The sequence below is a fragment of the Podarcis cretensis genome (assembly GCF_951804945.1).
Source record: "Podarcis cretensis genome assembly, chromosome: 1".
Classification (NCBI taxonomy): domain Eukaryota; kingdom Metazoa; phylum Chordata; class Lepidosauria; order Squamata; family Lacertidae; genus Podarcis; species Podarcis cretensis.
The window spans coordinates 109,854,623-109,873,701 of NC_137170.1; the positions used below are offsets into that span (position 1 = coordinate 109,854,623).

At 44.7% G+C, this 19,079-nt stretch overlaps 1 protein-coding gene across 8 annotated transcripts in view; it reads left to right on the forward strand.

Moving 5' to 3' along the window:
• Positions 1-6,264: 6,264 nt before the first annotated feature.
• The window catches only part of TANK (TRAF family member associated NFKB activator), a 36,095-nt gene continuing 23,280 nt past the window's right edge, over positions 6,265-19,079 (forward strand). The window contains exons 1-3 of one of the 8 annotated variants that reach the window (XM_079980473.1): positions 6,265-6,416; positions 13,321-13,423; positions 18,576-18,737. In XM_079980473.1, the coding sequence (XP_079836599.1) occupies positions 18,639-18,737 (99 nt within the window). In that variant the 5' untranslated portion in view covers positions 6,265-6,416; positions 13,321-13,423; positions 18,576-18,638. Of the gene's footprint in view, positions 6,417-10,000; positions 10,161-11,084; positions 11,104-12,712; positions 12,812-13,320; positions 13,424-18,575; positions 18,738-19,079 lie in introns of those variants that run through there. The other 7 variants (XM_079980478.1, XM_079980471.1, XM_079980472.1 and 4 more) reach the window with 7 other exon arrangements.

Consider the following 19,079-nt stretch of genomic DNA (forward strand, 5'->3'; position numbering starts at 1 on the left):
TGAAGGCAGCCCTGTTTAGGGAAGCTTTTAATGTTTAATAGATTATTGTATTTTAATATTCTGTTGAAAGCTGCCCAGAGTGCCCAGATGGGCAGGGTATAAATATTATTATTATTATTATTATTATTATTATTATTATTATTATTATTTTTACTACTACTACTACTACCCTGGACCACTTTGAAAGAAAGGTAAGCCCAACAAAAGCCCTGCACCTGTAAGAATTTTTCTGAAATTTTATCTCCTCATTCATAATTTTCAGATGCAATTTCTTTTCTCATAAATTGGTGAAGAATGCTTGAGGTGGGCAGCGGCGGGAGGGAACGCAGGGGAAATGTTTGGCACAGCAGTAATAAGGGAGCATTCATTCTTATCTGCTGTCAGTGTGTGAGCCTCCAGTCTCTGAAGAATACAAGCTACAGCGGATACACCCTCCTTCCTTTCCATTCTTCTCATTTCATTTCCTAGCTCTTTTGAATAAGAAAAATAAGAAAATCAGGCGATCCGTTCTGTGTGCCTCACATAAAGATGCTCTTGCATCTCTTGCATGTAGGCAGCCAACAGAAAATGAGTACTGCGTTAGAAGAACAGGTGTGTTTTCACTTGGAAGAAAGCAGCAAGAGATATGAAAATGACTTTAACAGCTGGCGAGGAAAAGATATTGAACTTGTGCCAGTCAATTGGGGTTTGTGTGTGTGTGTGATTTTCCTTTGCGAAGGGCTTGCCCAGATGGCATCTTCCCCTATGTCTGGTTTAAACCGGAAATGGGGACGGGGAAATAACTGCAAGAAATAGGTAGCAAGCAGCTCATTGTTTTGTGGCTCATTCCTTCTTTTGGATTCCGCAACCTGTGTGGATCCTAGCAAACCTGGTTCTATCATTGGGGGTCAGCACAGTCCCAGTTCCTTGCAGGTGACCCATGCAATGATGGAATTATTCACCACTGAAAGCCAAAGATCCCAGTTAAGACAGTCACAATTTCAAACCATTGTGAAATCTTAAAAGATCATAAAATATAAATGACCGTGCTGCAAAATTATCATGCCATAAGCAATCAGGTAACAAAACAGTGACACTCTGATATTTGCTAGCTTTGTAATATCTTGGGTGCTTAAGCTAGGTTTATTAAAGTAGGTTTATTAAATATGTAGGGCCTATACCACTTCCCACTAAAAAGTCCCAGAGTGATTTACAAGCAAGTAAAATATGCAATAATACAATGATTAAGAAAAGACAGCTGCATGTATAAAACACAGTCATCAATCGCAGGAGTTGGGGCAGGCAGGAGTATTCTCATGACACAAAATACTGTACTCCCTTCACCCCAAGGGTTGCAAGAGACACACAGGTTAGGACTTGTAGCTGTGAACATACACTTGAAAGCAATGGATCTAGATCATGACTACTTCTATCATTTTTTTTGCAAACGTCAAGGAAGGTAAAAGACTTTAGAGCATATCCACCACAATTGCCCTTCCCACAATTGCGGTGACACAAATCACAGCTGATTTTACAGTATTTGCCCTAGAGAGCTGCAGCTGGTATGGTTTGCAATTTCAAAGCCGTGGCAGCTCTCTGCTGCTGAGAGCATGAAGCACACTTGCTTGTTACTTGCAAAACCTTCTGTCCAGAATCAAGTAATTATAGGAAATCCCTAATTCCACTGATTGTTGTTTTCTCCTCACTTAGTCTAGGAATGAAATATGGAAATTGCATGATGACTGCTTGAGAAATTAAGTGATTAACTTTTTATGTTGATGAAACTGATCTGACTGGAAGGCTGCTTGTGAAGAAACTCTCTATTCTCTATTCTCCGCCACAGCTCCCCACCCCCACCCCCAAACTGTGCAGCTGTGTGAAAGTCACTAAGCCTAGTGAAATTTCTGCATAGCATTTATCTAGAATATATTTTGAAGATCTATGGATGACTAAGCAACTGGCTGCCTAGCACCAAACAAAACACACTCAAACCCCTTAAACAAAGAAGACATTTACTCAACAAATGTGTTGAGGCATGTTCACAATTCTTCCTCTTTTGCAGACCTTTATGCAAATACTGTATGTAAAAAAACAAATTACCTTGGGCAGGGTTCTCATGTTTATGAATAATCCATAGTTGAATCAGCGAGACACCTTTATTTATATAGTGAAATCTCTATTTATTATACTGCATTTGCCATTGTAACAATTTTTACAGTTCAGAATCTCAGCAGGCCTGCATGGCTGCTGTTGTGCTAATGGAGATCCTTGTACAGTACAGTGGTACCTCGGGTTAAGTACTTAATTCATTCCAGAGGTCCGTTCTTAACCTGAAACTGTTCTTAACCTGAAGCACCACTTTGGCTAATGGGGCCTCCTGCTGCTGCCGCGCCTCCAGAGCACGATTTCTGTTCTCATCCTGAAGCAAAGTTCTTAACCCGAGGTACTGTTTCTGGGTGAGCAGAGTCTTTAACATGAAGCGTATGTAACCTGAAGCGTATGTAACCTGAAGCGTATGTAACCCAAGGTACCACTGTATGGGCTTCTGCTAGTGTGACTCATCAGCCCCATTGTTTCACATTTACCACTGGAAACGGGTACATCCTTATGGGGATTGGCACTATCTACCCTCCAGGTAAGTAGGTCAGTCTTCAGAAGCTCATTCTGGCAAAGATGGAGTCATGTTCTAGATAACTTTGTCTATAGTCTGCTTAGATATACTGTAGAAGACAGCTACTAAAGAATGCTGCTCATAAGCAGCAGCACAATACTTGTCCCAGCAAAAAGCTCTTAAAGCCTTCCAGAAGAACAATTTAGCATCTGTTAAAGGGCTGTTAATTTAGCATCTGTTAAAGGGGACGCAGGTGGCGCTGTGGGTTAAAGCCTCAGCGCCTAGGGCTTGCCGATCGAAAGGTCGGCGGTTCGAATCCCTGCGGCGGGGTGCGCTCCCGCTGCTCGGTCCCAGCGCCTGCTAACCTAGCAGTTCGAAAGCACCTCCGGGTGCAAGTAGATAAATAGGGACCGCTTACCAGCGGGAAGGTAAACGGCGTTTCCGTGTGCGGCTCTGGCTCGCCAGAGCAGCGATGTCACGCTGGCCACGTGACCCGGAAGTGTCTCCGGACAGCGCTGGCCCCTGGCCTCTTAAGTGAGATGGGCGCACAACCCCAGAGTCTGTCAAGACTGGCCCGTACGGGCAGGGGTACCTTTACCTTTAAAGGGCTGTTGCATTTCATCAGCACACAATAAACCTGAAATGCGTTTTTTCTTGCATCCTATCTGTGGCAGGGGACAGGGGAGTTTTGGTTGGGTTGCCATTTTTCATAAAAATATGTGAAAATCCAGACACAAAAGTTGTTGAGCTTTTGCTCTCTTTTCCCCCCTTTCTTTTTTTGCAAAATCTCCAAACAGGAAATTCATTTCCACCGTGGGTTGCCACGTACCCAGCTATGCTATTGTAGTTCAGAAACAACAAAGTTTCCCAACAGAGCTTCCAGGTAAAGTGGCGATACTGAGGGTGCCATGCCTGAGGGCCCCTAAAATCTTGGAGCCAGCACTGTTCATACCCATACCCATTTTATTTTTTTAATCCCCTACCGTTCTACATGTGAGCACTCATTTAGGCCTTTAAAAAAATCAGCAAGGCTCTACACCAACACACTGCACCATGACTTCTTCACCAATCAATTATATTTTCATTTGTTTTAGATTAGCCCGTGATTTTATGATATTATTGTTTTAGACATGTTGTTAGCCACCACCAGAATCTCATACCCTTCAACATTTCTCCAATGAAAATTGGGGCATCCTATTCAATACTACTTGGTTTAAGAACAGCTTACGGTAGTTTATGAACAACTTGGATTAAGAACGCTGCAAACCCGGAAGTAGGTGTTTTAGTTTGTGAACTTTGTTTTGGAAGCAGAACATGTTCCGCTTCCGCTGCTATGGGAAAGCACACCTTGTTTTAAGTACGCTTTGATTTAAGAACGGACTTCCAGAACGGATTAAGTTTGTAAACCAAGGTACCACTATACTAATCATCACCATCAGCACCTCAACATTTATAACCCAGCCATCTGCTTGGGTTGCCAATATATATATATTTGACTGACAAAACAATACAGTATATAACCATTCAAATGTTGTGTGCATTCAAATGATGTGTGTACTGCGATATCCATTGTCAGCTAAAAGTGGCCTCTTGGTGATTTCCTCCAGGACTAATTCTGAACCATGGCGACATATAAGGCATCTTCTGTGCCCTGGAAGGGGCCAAGCATTAGTACCTTCTGGAAGCAATATAGGGCTTATTCAAAGTGTGCTCCACCTTATTACTGGTTCCCCATCCCCACTTTTTTAAAGAAAAACCCAAAACAAAACACAGAGGAGGTTTTAATGGCTTTTGCATTTCCCAGAACTGTAATGTAAATTTGAAGTCTATATTGGCCAGGATGCATATTAGATTTTTTAATGGCTTTCCTCCACATGGACATTTAAATGCACAAATCATGCAAGAGAGGCTTTTAATGTGCGAAAACATCTTCGGCAGAGGAGACAGGAGAGGCAAGGTGAAAATTACCATATCCTGGAGACCCACCACTGAAGAGCCAAACAGTTGCTATTTTCCAAACCCTAAATCTTCAAAAGAATTGCAATGTTGGGCTGCCTGCCAATTTAAACAATTGCCAGTAGGCCCGATGATCCGGTTGCAATCAAATAGACAGAAAAAAGCAGTAACCACTCAAAAATCTCAAAGAAACAGATTTTACATGTTTAAACAATTCCAAAGGAAGACTCCTTCTATACCCAACAATATAAAGAGCAGGAGCATTGTCTGACTTTGAAATGCCACCAAGAATGTCTAACAAATCTAAATGCACTATATATCTGAACTGACCAATTTGGGAGTTGTGTCCAGGTGCTCAGATTGAAGGGTTGGTAAGAAAGAAAAAATGCAAAGTGTGGACTTTGTTTTCATTTACAGTCTCTTTCCCCCCACCCTGAGATATCATAGAGTTGTAGAGTTGGAAGGGACCCTGAGGATCATCTAGTCCAACCCTCTGCAAGGCAGGACTATGCAGCCTTCCCATATGGCAGTGGTTTTCAACCAGCGTGTCATGGCACCCTGGCCTATGTCCCTCTTTCTTTCCTTATGCCCTCTCACATCTCTGCCTCCCAAAGGCTTGCACGACTGTTTGTTGCAGCAGCCCTGGCTACAAGCTCCCCAGGCGAGTGGTGCCTCTGGGGCTGGCCAGGAGCTGCTGGTTGCAGGAGCTGATGCGGCCTAAGAGTAAGCAAGGGGGCGAAAAAGCCCAGCCAGCCAGTCTACCAGCCCTTGCTGTTGGGAATGGACAGACACATCCCATGTCCCTATGGGGCAGTGTGAGGAGGCACCTCTCTTTGGGGCGGGGGTCGAGCTCAGATATCAAGGGCAGCAGCAGCAGCTGCCCAGAGGACTCCCAAGGAGAAGGAAGAGGAGAGGAGGCCAAGGGAACACTCCACAAGGGAGGGTGTTCAAAAAAAGGCAAGAGGCTGCCAGCTCTGCAGGCAAAGGGTGACATAACTGGGCTCCTGAGCCCCACAGGGTGCCACAGAAAGAATGTCGTTGGTCAAGGGAGCTGTGGACTCAAAAAGCCTGAAAATTCTGCCATTCAGGGCTCAAACGTGCAACCTTGGTGTTATCAGCACCACACACAAACCAACTGAGCTATACAGGATATCCAACTGAGCTATTCTCACTATGTTAATTTAGAACACCTTCACCGTCTTACATGTGCTAAAGGAAAGGTGCCATTTCCCACGAAATGCAATTCACACATTCATGTTCATCACTTGCTGGCAGTAACATCAAATGCAGACTTGCATGTGTGAATGAACCCTTGGCAAACGTAGCACTGCAGAAATAAAGTTTGCATCGAGGTTTTTAGTATCACATATTCCAAAATGTCGTCTACAAGTACTTGCAGGTTTTAACATGTAATATGTGAATCCGACCTTAATATATAATTATTATTTCCCTGTTGTCTGATTTGGAGAGCATTGTGATTACTTTGATAATACATATATTTAGGGGGTGGGGTAATTCCTCTGTACTACTGCACTGCTGTTATGTGTGGCCTTTCTGAAGTGCGTGAGATTCTTTCCTGGTCTAGAGTCGTCTACTTACAGCTTGTTTTCACTTTAAATTCTCATTTAGAGAGAACATGTTTCATAATGATTGGCTATCTGTGGCTACATACAAGGAAGTTCTCAAGTGGGGGATTTCTCAGTGGAAGTTCCCATCTAACGTCAGTCATAAACCAAGCAGGACGCTGCCTGAGTTGTACTTTTCTTAAGTTCCTGGGGAGAAAGCTTTCCGATTCTGTGAACATTATCTACTTTGTTATTATTAGGAACGGAGGCAAAATTAAAAGGTTCATCAAGAGATTACGTACAAGGTAACCAAAATATTTCTTTGTATATAACCCATAAACAAAAACTGTTTGGTGCTGCTGAAATATACGGTGTGAAGCTGCCTTGTATCAAATCGCTATTTTGAAGAAAGGGCATAGGATCTATAATTCTAATATTAATTTTAACTGATCTGGTGCTTCTGTTTAAGTAATTAAAGTTGGGCTCGTCTTTTGATTCTTAACCTTTGTGCCCACCCATAGGCTATGAAAATGAGGTTGCAGTCTTAAACACATTTGACTAGGAAGGAAGTACCACTGAATTTAGTGGATTTACTTTTCAGTAAACACAGCTGGGGCTGTGCATTGACAGCAGCCTCACAAATATAGCATGTTAAAATTCAATAGGTTGCCTGAGTAAATCCATTCTCTGCTTTAAACAAGTTAGAATGATTTTTGTTAAGACTGCATATATCCCTTCTCCTCCTAACATGAACTTCCTGTGGGTCTCCATTGGAATCAAATTTTACTCATCCTCTAGCACTGAGACTTATATATGTGTTCTGCTCAGTCATCACAATTCTGGTACAATCATGCATAACACTGTGGACATGATTTGTGTGATGTTTTTATGGTGGTGCCTTATGGTAGTTTAGTACTAGAGCACCGGGGTCTTGCTAGGTACTTAAAAAACTAGAGGACCAGGCCCGTGACACAAATGTACATAAAACTATCACATGATAATTTATACATAGAGTTACCCCTGGAAAATTAAGGTGGTTGAGGTCTCACTAACACTGCACTTGACGTGTGCACAACTGTCCTATAAATTGCTTATGCTCAAGAAACACTTTTTTAAAACACACACATTTTAACAGTGATGGAGAAGTACAACCCATCCCATAATAACAGCACATCCCTGGACTAGGATTAGTAATGATATTTTACAGTGATTTAGTACTAGGGGAACATCTATAATAATACTGAGCTTTTAATGCAGATGTAACGAATCCCAGCGACGGGGTGAGCTCCCGTTGCTCGGTCCCTGTTCCTGCCAGGGAAAGCACGTCAAAGTGCAAGTAGATAAATAGGTACCGCTCTGGCGGGAAGGTAAACGGCGTTTCCGTGCGCTGCTCTGGTTCGCCAGAAGTGGCTTAGTCATGCTGGCCAAGAAAGCGAGATGAGCGCCGCAACCCCAGAGTCGGTCACGACTGGACCTAACGGTCAGGGGTCCCCTTTACCCTTTACTAACATTATACTAGGCACAACCCATCAGGAAGCACTGTCAGATTTATTGTACTACTCCCAATTGTTACAAGGGGGCTGGCACAAGAGAACTTGCCAATGGATTATGCTCAATCGTTGGTGGGAAGAAGCAAGTTAGAGATTTGTCCTACCATTCTCACTAAGGCAGGGGTTGGGGAGCCTTTTTGGCCCAGAGCACTGGATCTTTATCTCCTATGGGCTAATTTTGACAGCTAGGCAGAAACACCAACCTGTCAATCATCTGGCATCATAAGGGCCTAAATTATACCATTCCAACCATTTTTGTTATATAACTACCGTGGTGGACAGGTACAGATGAGTGCAAAAAATCATCACTTTACTCACATTCATCATACTAAAGTAAGACTGTACTCCTATGCATACTTCACCCGAAACTAAGCCCCCACTGCTTTGGTACTTACTTCTAAGTCAACATGTACCATATTTTTCCATGTAGAAGACTTCCTAAAAAATAATGTCAAAAATTAGGGGGTGTCTTATACACGGAGCCATCTCCCCCCATTTTCTTAAAGCTGAGTCCCCAAAAATAGGGGGCATCTTATACATGGGGGCATCTTATAGATGGAAAAATACTGTAAGTTGACTATGGATGCCACCTAGTTAAAGCTGCACTGTACCTTGGACTCCCATTGATCTTGATAAGAGACAACACATGCTTAAACCTCTATATATGAATTATGAATGTTTATATTAGGACCTGGATTTTACTAGATAAAATGTTGGACATTATTTTATTTTTGGTTCACATAAGATGGATGATGTTACCATTATTAGACAGAAGAGTTTTTGTGGGGTAGGAGACATTTATCCACTTGATGTGGGCCATCTAGTGTTTGAAAATGTGGATAGAGGATGGGCTATTAATGAGTTCCATCCCAAATGTGTGTGTATATATATATATATATATATATACACAGTGGTACCTCGGGTTACAGACGCTTCAGGTTACAGATGCTGCTAACCCAGAAATAGTACCTCGGGTTAAGAACTTTACTTCAGGATGAGAACAGAAATCGTGCTCCGGCGGCGTGGTTGCAACAGGAGGCCCCATTAGCTAAAGTGGTACCTCAGGTTAAGAACAGTTTCAGGTTAAGAACGGACCTCCAGAATGAATTAAGTTCTTAACCCGAGGTACCACTATACAGAAAGCACCATGTGCTACTGTCAAGACACCAAGAAGGAAATATCTTAAAACTTTTCTCAAACAACTAGAGAAACTATGCCAATTATGGCGGATTGTGCATGCATTTGGGAACCCATTAATTAATTTTTAAAAACCATCTGTTGGTAGTGCTAATGTTCCAACCCATTTTGGATTATGATGTAGCCCAGTAATGGGTCCCAACCTACCTGCTGAAGAAGAAGAGTTTGGATTTGATATCCCGCTTTATCACTACCCGAAGGAGTCTCAAAGCGGCTAACATTCTCCTTTCCCTTCCTCCCCCACAACAAACACTCTGTGAGGTGAGTGGGGCTGAGAGACTTCAAAGAAGTGTGACTGGCCCAAGGTCACCCAGCAGCTGCATGTGGAGGAGCGGAGAAGCAAACCCGGTTCCCCAGATTACGTGACTACCGCTCTTAACCACTACACCACACTGGCAGTAGTGTCACTGGGCCGTATGAGCTCTGGTGAGCTCTCTGTTGCAATGAGGCAAATCAAGACTCATCTGGCTGGTCAAACAGTTGCAAGGATGGTGCGGGGAGCAACAACTGAGCAGGAAGCAAGCAAGTAACCCCGTTTCAAATCCCACCAGGGCATAATTACATCTCTGCACTACATAGCAGGGGTGGGTATGTGTGGCCTCCAGATGTTGGTTCCCCAACCCACATCTCCCTTCTTTTTTCTTCTTTTCTGATGCACCATTGGACGGTGCATCAGTTAGGACTGAGCCTAGCAGGCTCTCCTCTGCACAGCACCGCAGGGGAACTTCCAGGCACCTGCACCTTCCAGATGTCAATGAACTCAGACTCTCATCTGCCCCAGCCAGCAGGGCCAACAGCCAAGGACGAAGCGCCTGGGCTGCATCCACCCCTGACTCAAGAGCAAGGGAGCAAACAAGGCACTTTCGCCTCCACGCTTTCCAGGCGGGCTTGGATCGGGTCCGACGAACTTGGCTAGAAGGGAGGAGACGCAGGGAAAGGACTGGAAAGCAGCCAGCGGTGTGCGGACTGCGGCCAGGAGCAGCCAGGCAGTCGCCCTCTTCTTTTTCTTGGGCGAAGGCAGCAGCAGCGGGGGATCTGGCCCGTGGAAAGGGGGGTAGAGGAGGCAGCCCTAGATGGGCGGGGACCGGCTCTGGGACCTCACCCCGCTGACCCCGCTTGGGCAAGGCGATCTCGGAGGCGCCGCGCGCAATTTTACGCGCCCAGTCACATGGCCCGCGGAAGGCAGCAGGAAGTGGATTGTGGTTCCTGGGTTGCGCGTCAGGGCCGCCGCTTTGCGCCCGGGCGCTTGGAGAGGCGAGCAGAGCGGAGGTGGCTGCGAAAACCGTGAGTTTCCTTGCCTTTGTAAGTAGCCCGCTGTATCCCAGGCTGAGCAAACGAGGGCGATCGCCCTTCTCTCTGTTACCAGCTATTGCCAGACGCTTCACCTCCTTTTTTGTAGTTGTCCCTTGCCCTCCTTTAACCCTCTGCGCTTCTGAACGAGCATTTCCGCGACAAAAAAAGTGTGGCGCTCAGCCGCATCTCAGAAAAGCTGGCGCGTGTTTCTCAAAACGGCGCGATCATAAACTTGTTTACTTCTCTTTCCCTTTTCTTTTTGTAAGCCTGGATTTAGTCGGAGGGATCTGCTTCCAAACTCAGTGTGCATGGGAATGCCGCCTAACTAGTGTTGATTTTTCTTCTCCGCGCGCACCCCCTCCAAAAAAAAAATAAAAACTTCCCGGCGTCTTTCTGCTCACTAACTCGGCCTGAAGAAGTTTGAAGGGCTACTTTCAGTGCGCCTGTCGCTCATGCATTTCCTTAGAAGGGCGGAAGTGCCTAGGGAGGAAGAAAACACACGCATGCAAACAGAGGGATAGGCAGGCGTTTAGGTGGCTGTTTTTGTCCAGAGCCAGCTGCACCTGGAACAAGAAAGGACTGGGTGGATTGTGGGTGGGACCCTTAAGTAAGAGAAAATGAATTGGGTGTTTTAATGTGCATGTGCCCTTCACAGGAACAGAAGGGCAAGGGACAGGGAAAGCTTCCTGTTAGTTGTTTTCGAGGCTGTTTTGTGCAAAAGCCCTGTGAGAAAATCACGGTTCATCTCTTGTGAGCTCAGATGACATCAGGTGTGCCTCCCATCCCCCTTTCTCCTTCACCTTATCGCTCACAACTGGAACTAGAATCCAGAGTGGAAGACTGTAAAAGTGGACAGGTCCACTGACAAGACGAAAGACAAACACTTAGAATGAAATAATTCTGAATTCGTCCGGAGTATCTTTCATTTGAAGTTGGCTCCCCTGATGTCATGGTAATGTCAGATTGACAAGTGCAGGGGGTCTGCTAGCTGCATTGTAGTCCCCAACTCTGTCTGGTTGGGACCTGGAAGGCCAGGTTTCCAATCATGACTCAGCCACAAAGCTCTCTAGGTGATATTGGGCCAGTTGCTACCTTTCAACCGAACCCTACCTTGCAGGGGTGTTGTGAGGATGAAATGCAGAAGAAGAGAAGCATGTACACCAGCTTGAGTTCCTTGGAGGAAATATGTGACATAAATGGAGTAAATAACCTAAAATATTAAATACAGTGGTTACATATGCTTCAGGTTACATACACTTCAGGTTACAGACTCCACTAACCCAGAAATATTACCTCAGGTTAAGAACTTTGCTTCAGGATGAGAACAGAAATCGTGCAGCGGCGGCACAGCAGCAGCAGGAGGAGGCCCCATTACCTAAAGTGGTGCTTCAGGTTAAGAACAGTTTCAGGTTAAGAACAGACCTCCAAAACTAATTAAATTCTTATCCCGAGGTACCACTGTACATAGTTTAAGGTGTGAAAGAAGGAAACTTTTTTTTTTTTGCTACTATTGTGAACAACTGGAGGTCATCAATCCTTGCTGATCACCCAGAGATTATTTAGTAGATCAGTTCTACCTTCTGCTTACCCCTGATTTAGTTTTGGGGCTAACTGGTCACTATAATTAAGATCAGATTAGAAGTGCTTTTCTTCCCATATATTGAGTGGGTTGGCGTGCTTCAATCATTGCTTTCTCTTTTTTGCCCTATGTCCACTTTTTGATGTATCCCACTGACCTGGATTGCTGATGGCTACATGGTCTTGCTTTGGGAAGGTGATGAGGTTGACTGTAGTGAGATGTAGTAGGCCTCATTTTCCACAATGAGGTACAAAAACAGCAGCATGGGTCTCTTTAACATTTCCATTCTTTGCACAAGCTCTGGTGTCCGGAGTCTCCCTAAGGATGCAACCTGTGCAGCGTAGTTTGGGGTTAAGTCCTATTGAAATAGCATCTAGATCAAGGGAAGTAATAGTGCCACTGTATTCTGCTCTGGTCAGACCTCACCTGGAGTACTGTGTCCAGTTCTGGGCACCACAGTTCAAGAAGGACACTGACAAACTGAAACGTGTCCAGAGGAGGGCAACCAAAATGGTCAAAGGCCTGGAAACGATGCCTTATGAAGAACGGCTAAGGGAGCTGGGCATGTTTAGCCTGGAGAAGAGGAGGTTAAGGGGTGATATGATAGCCATGTTCAAATATATAAAAGGATGTCACATAGAGGAGGGAGAAAGGTTGTTTTCTGCTGTTCCAGAGAAGCGGACACGGAGCAATGGTTCCAAACTACAAGAAAGAAGATTCCACCTAAACATTAGGAAGAACTTCCTGACAGTAAGAGCTGTTCGACAGTGGAATTTGCTGCCAAGGAGTGTGGTGGAGTCTCCTTCTTTGGAGGTCTTTAAGCAGAGGCTTGACAACCATATGTCAGGAGTGCTCTGATGGTGTTTCCTGCTTGGCAGGGGGTTGGACTCGATGGCCCTTGTGGTCTTTTCCAACTCTATGATTCTATGATTCAGTGGGGCTGCATACTCTATATTGGAGGGTTGGTTTGTTTTTTCACTGGCTGAGGACAGGAAAAACATGCTATGGAAACATTTACAGTGATGTCGATGGAAAGCTGTAAATAGAAGATCAAGCTTGAACTTTTGTATTCAACTGACAGGTTTGCAATCCTAAATGCACATTCCAGGGAGCAAGACAGTGGGATTGACTTAGAGGAGACAGGCACAGGTTTGCTCTCTCGGACTGCAACCCTGTGCACATTTACGGAGCAGTCCTAACATGGGACTGAGGAGGAGTGATGTAGCAGGATCCATTGTTGCTGGCCAGGGCAGAAGGTGGCTGTGGTGGTGGGTGAGGCAGTTCTTCCACTTCTCTAAACTTTCTCCAGGTTGGCAGAGCTAAGTGGCCTGAGGATTGTTCCTCTCAGGGGGTGGGGTGGGGGTATTGTTCTGTGGCGTCCCACTTGGTGCTTGGCGGAGAGACCTGCTGACAGTGGCTTTCCTCCTGACAGGGGCCTCCAGCCAGAGTGGAGAGAGAAACAGGCCCATTGTCCCAGTGGTACTCCTCTGTTCTGGAAGAGACCGGCATCCTCATCCAAACCCCATTCCTGACTCTGTGTAAGGCAGCTTCCTATGGAGGATCTGAACCTGTGGCACTTCTTTCTTGCAGGACCAAAAGCTTGATTCCAGGGGAACTATGAAAAAACTTCACTGAGAGAAGATGACATGGTTCAAGATCACTTTTGCTATTCCTGCCAGAGCATTTGCAAATGGTCTGTATCAATTTGATGCTGTAAGAAATGCAGACTTCTCTGCCTAAAGCTTTGTTTGTATTTCCTTGTGTTGCAAGAAATCTAATTTCTTGCAACACAGTCCATCTCAGAAACATCTCTAACCCTAACAGAGTTTTAGAAAACATTTTTAAAAGAATGTTAAGGATCGTCCTGAGGTTGACTATCCCAGTGAATGCTGTCCTTGGAATAAATAAAGAAAAAAATATTGTTTTTCAATCCAGACATTAGATGCATGCATTTGGGCCACCCACTGGTTTCTCTGTTTTTCCTTGTGAGGTTGGAAAAGCAGGTTCTAAACTTCAGTGCAGCCAATCATGACACTTGGTTTTTTTAAAAAAAAAAAATCTGCAAGACATAACTTGCAACAGTTTGCTAAACAGTGCGTAGGCATCTTCAGTGTAAATGCAGAAAAGGTGAAAAAGTAAGCTTCAAAGTATGTTATGTAAGTATGCAAACAACACAGCACACTTATCAAGATACTTGAGATTTTGAAATTATGCTTTTTACGTGCATAGAGTTGACCCAAACTGTTCACTTCCAGTAAGAAAGAAAGAAAGAACAGTCTTGGGCTTAGATGCTAGCATTTTGTTTGCCTGTTCATTAAAGACTGCAGTTCATTAAGGAGAAGTAGAAAAATCAATGTTTGCGAATTAAGAAATTTTCATATGGAACATGATAGGCTAAAACCATGCAATAGTCTTGTAGAGCTGGCTTTCAAATATGAATGCTGTAGGGGGCGCAGGTCACAGGTATTTCGCCTACCCCTTTCCCCCTGTGAAATGGGCAAGAGCGAGCTATTGCATCTCCATTCATTTCTATGGGACTTGTGTAGGAGAACTTCCTGGCTGTATGCAGCTTAAGTCGTACAGAATTATTTTTACTGTGCCCGTAATTTGCATGCAGTGTGAAAACAATTCTTCTGAGGTCAAAGTGGGTAGTGGGTGGTAGGGGAAACAGGCGATAAATTCTATCTCCAGGGAAGTAGTGGGGACACAGGGTCACCAGCACCTACTCTAGGCAAAGGCCTTTATGTTTTTTCAGGTCCTGTAATGTTTTTGTCGTGTCCTGCAATTGCTTTAACTATGCTGCTGCTTTTACTGTTTTTCCTTGCATTGTTTGTTTTGCTGGTTTTTTAACAAGACTTTTGTTTGATCGTAAAACACCAGGAGAGCTAAGGTGATGCAGTAGGGTACGCATGTCCTTAACAGACAAATTGTAAATACAGTGGTACCTCGGGTTAAGTACTTAATTCATTCCAGAGGTCCGTTCTTAACCTGAAACTGTTCTTAACCTGAAGCACCACTTTAGCTAATGGGGCCTCCTGCTGCCACCGCGCTGCCAAAGCACAATTTCTGTTCTTATCCTGAAGCAAAGTTCTTAACCTGAGGTACTATTTCTGGGTTAGCGGAGTCTATAACCTGAAGCGTTTGTAACCTGAAGCGTATGTAACCTGAGGTACCACTGTAGTATTTTGAGGCATTTGCAAAACTCTGACACATTCGGATTCTGCCTTACTCAGATACATACAGAGTTTGCAGGGAAAAAGCACCATGACAACAATGGCCACATATGTGAAACAAATAGCTGCCCTCAAACATTGCCTGGTCAAGTTCCTGCATTGTAGGGGGTTGAACTAGATGACCCTTGGGGGTCCCTTCTGACTCTACAACTCTATGATTCTAAGCTGCGAAATCTGACCAGAGTGTGGAAACTGGCTAGCGCATCAGGAGGGAACGGTAGCAAGATAAAATGAAGCATGCCTTCCTCAATCCAGGGGTAGTGGTGCTGTAGAATTAACATGGTCTGCCCTGGGTGTGGTACCCAGAGTAGTGTGGTATAATTGGGGTGAAGTAATTCAGCAGGTAGGGACGTGGGTGGCGCTGTGGGTTAAACCACAGAGCGTTGGGCTTGCTGATCAGAAGGTCGGCGGTTTGAATCCCCACGGTAGGGTAAGCTCCCGTTGCTCGGTCCCTGCTCCTGCCAACCTAGCAGTTTGAAAGCACGTCAAAGTGCAAGTAGATAAATAGGTACCGCTCCGGCGGGAAGGTAAATGGCGTTTCCGTGCGCTGCTCTGGTTTGCCAGAAGCGGCTTAGTCATACTGGCCACGACTGGACCTAATGGTCAGGGGTCCCTTTACCTTTACCTAATTCAGCAGGTCTCCATGCAAATTGCTAGGTAACTTTTGACAAGTCACTAGGGAGGTGTTTGGACAATCCCACCAGCAACTGGGATCCTGGGATCATGCCAGGCTGCATATTTGGCATTGGTAGGAAGAAGAGCTTCTGACCATCATCTCCATTTATGCTAAATCCACAACACATGGCAGAGGAGGGAGTGGTTAACATTCTTGCCAACATTGGGTTCTATCTCATTCCCCCTCTTGCTTTACTAATGTGGCTGAGTTGCCCCGAGTTCCTTGGTAGGAAACGTAAGATGCTATAATAATGTTTGCTAACCACAGCCTTTGCCCCCATCCCAGACTGTGGAATGGCCTCACCAGGAAGTCTTGCCTGGCACAGACTTTGTTTCTGTCTGGTGCCAGGCAAATGTGTTTTTATTCTGCCAGGCATTTGGACAGTAAAAATGGCCTGACTTTGGGGTGTTTTACTATTGTTGATTAGATGTACGTGTGGGCATGTGGTTTATTTTATCATGTCGGGTAGGCAGTTACAGTATACCGGTCTCATTATAATGGATTTTTTTTTTTTTTTTTTTACTGTACAGTGGTACCTCAGGTTACATACACTTCAGGTTACACACTCCGCTAACCCAGAAATAGTACCTCAGGTTAAGAACTTTGCTTTAGGATGAGAACAGAAATCGTGCTGTGGTGGCGCGGCAGCAGCTGGAGGCCCCATTAGCTAAAGTGGTGCTTCAGGTTAAGAACAGTTTCAGGTTAAAAAAGGACCTCCGGAACGAATTAAGTACTTAACCCAAGGTACCACTGTAGATGTTTTGTTTAATATATGTATAGCTTCACACAAGAGGAGACCCAACATAATTTACAGAGATAATATCCAACCCAACTTAACCCCCATCTTCACCTTCTAGGGCAGGCAGCTTTAGAGTTGAGGAAATATCACTCTGCCTGTGTGGATGTTTGTTTGTTTGGCTGGTTCCTTGCATTTAACTGGCACATGCTCCTCAGGAAGAGCGAAACTGACTTGGCCTCTGTTTCCCTTCAGCAACAGAAGCTCACTTCGCCAAGAACAGCTTAAGGGAGGTGCTATCCCTGGCCAATTTCCTAAGCTAGGCTTTTAGTTATGAGATACATATATCAACTCCAGCCATGCAAGGAAGTCTGCAAGATTTACAGGTCCACAAGATTTGAGTAGCCATTTGCCATCTTGTACATAAGAAAAATTATTTTGGTTTAAATGGCAGGGGGTGTTTCTGGGTTTGGTTATTTTTTTGTAAAAAAAAAAAAAACTTGTTGCCTGGAGGCAGGTCTTATATAACCCAGGAACCCTGATTGCAAGCCATTTCTAAACCTTTTAAAGTACTAATAGGTTAATTGCATGTAAAATAATCTGCTTGCTACGCAGAGCATTTACAGGGCAATCCTATAGATGCCTACTCAAAAATAAGTCACACGGAGTTCAGCGGAATATACTCCCAGTTAATAGTGTAGCCTTGACATCATTCTGAACTTGTCTTTCTTTGGCTCCATCTGCACAGTACATTTTAAGCAGCGTCATACCGCTTTTAACAGTCATGGCTTCCCCCAAAGAATCCTGGGAATGGTAGTTTGTTAGGTTTTCAGAGTTCCCTAGGAAGATTGTTAAACCCCTCTGGGTATTGTAGCTCTGTGAAAGGAATAGGGGTCTCCTAACAACTCTCAGTTGCCTGGACAAAATTCATTTCCCAGGATTCTTTGGGGCAAAGCCATGACTGTTTAAAGTGGTATAGCACTGCTTTAAATGTACAGTGGTACCTTGGGTTAAGTACTTAACCTGAAACTGTTCTTAACCTGAAGCACCACTTTAGCTAATGGGGCCTCCTGCTGCCACCGCGCCACCGGAACACGATTTCTGTTCTCATCCTGAAGCAAAGTTCTTCACCTGAAGCACTATTGGTGGGTTAGCGGAGTCTGTAACCTGAAGCACATGTAACCTGAAGCGTATGTAACCTGAGGTACCAGTGTATAGTGCAGCTGGGGATTTATTTATTTATTTTAAGAAAAGAAAAGGTAGTTAAAAGATGGCAAGATGGCGGAGCAGACATCCAGTTCCAAGCATGTCTCCCACTAGTAGCTTGCCCACCTAGCACTGGAATCATTGCAGCTTATCAGGACCAGGCTGGGGAGGGGCATTGGTGAGGTTGGGGTGGGTAGGTGCCCCAGACTGACTTTGCAAGTGTGCCCACACAGCCCCTGACCTCACTGCCAACTCTGCCCCTCCACAGAGATGCCAGTGTTGGAAAGGCAACTCTGCCCTCTCACACCAGCCACTACTGAGGCCTACTCAGAAATAAGTCTCACTGAACTCAGTAGGGCTTACTTCCAGGTAAACGTGCCTGGAATCGCAGCCTAAATCTCTTCGACTAGCAGAAATCCTTATTTTTAGTAACCCATTTTTAATTGGGAAAAAAAAATGCAGTCTCAGCAGAAGGGAATGTGTCTGCCTCCGAAGGATTCGAGCTTCTGTAGCTTGTAGAAATTGGTAAAGGTTCCTTAAATAATCATAATGGTTTGCCTTAGATGATAAATAGAAAAGTGGGGGGGGGGGAGCAGAAGCCTGCTAGTGCCAAAGTTGACTCTGTTTAAATTAGAAATTTGTCACATTTAATTAATTATGTTCTGGAAGCTGTTCTTGTTTGTTTGGTATTAGATCTGAGGAAAGATAATTGGATTTGGTTTTGCAGCTAGCAATAGTCTGTGGCTACAGCAAACTGCAAAGTTTTGGTCAATAACTGGTGCAACCTAGTAGTAGCTTTTACCGATGACTGTTGTGTTGGCGTCTCTCTATATTTGTGGAGAAAGTATTGTGGACACTGGAGGACTAAATGCTGCGTTTCGGGTGTACATTGGGTCACAGCTGAGTGTTGGGTTGGGGTAGTTTGAGGCAAAGTCCTCCTTGCCCTGGGCCAAACTGCTGTGTAGGCAACCAATGCTTTCCTTTCCTTTTTCAGTAACGCAGCCAGGTCTGCTGCATTTGTAACTTCTTCAGTGATGAGACACTGCTGGAAGGAAGCATGGATAAGAATATTGCGGAGCAGCTCAATAAGGCGTATGAAGCCTTCAGACAGGCGTGCATGGATAGAGACTCTGCTGTGAAAGAGCTAAAGCAAAAGGTACGTGGCTGTTTTATGTCTAGCGCTACAGGCTAAGATTATGTTTCTGATGGCTCCCAAAGAAAAGTCGACTCCCGATTTCACACACAAAGAGGAATGGTCAACACAGTTGGATAATGCCAGGGAAATTCTGTTAATTATCTGGGGTGATCTGCTCTTTGCAGGTGTGAAATTGTGCCATGCGGCTTGTTTGCCCTTGTCCATAAAATTGAGGTTTTTGCACCTGTCTGGGGTGCAGGTTGTTACCAGCTTTTAACTGTGGGGAGGCCTTGAAATGCATATTATAGATACTGCTTCTCTGGTTGCCCTCCCCAAAGCAGGCAGTGCCTGTCCGGAAGCAAA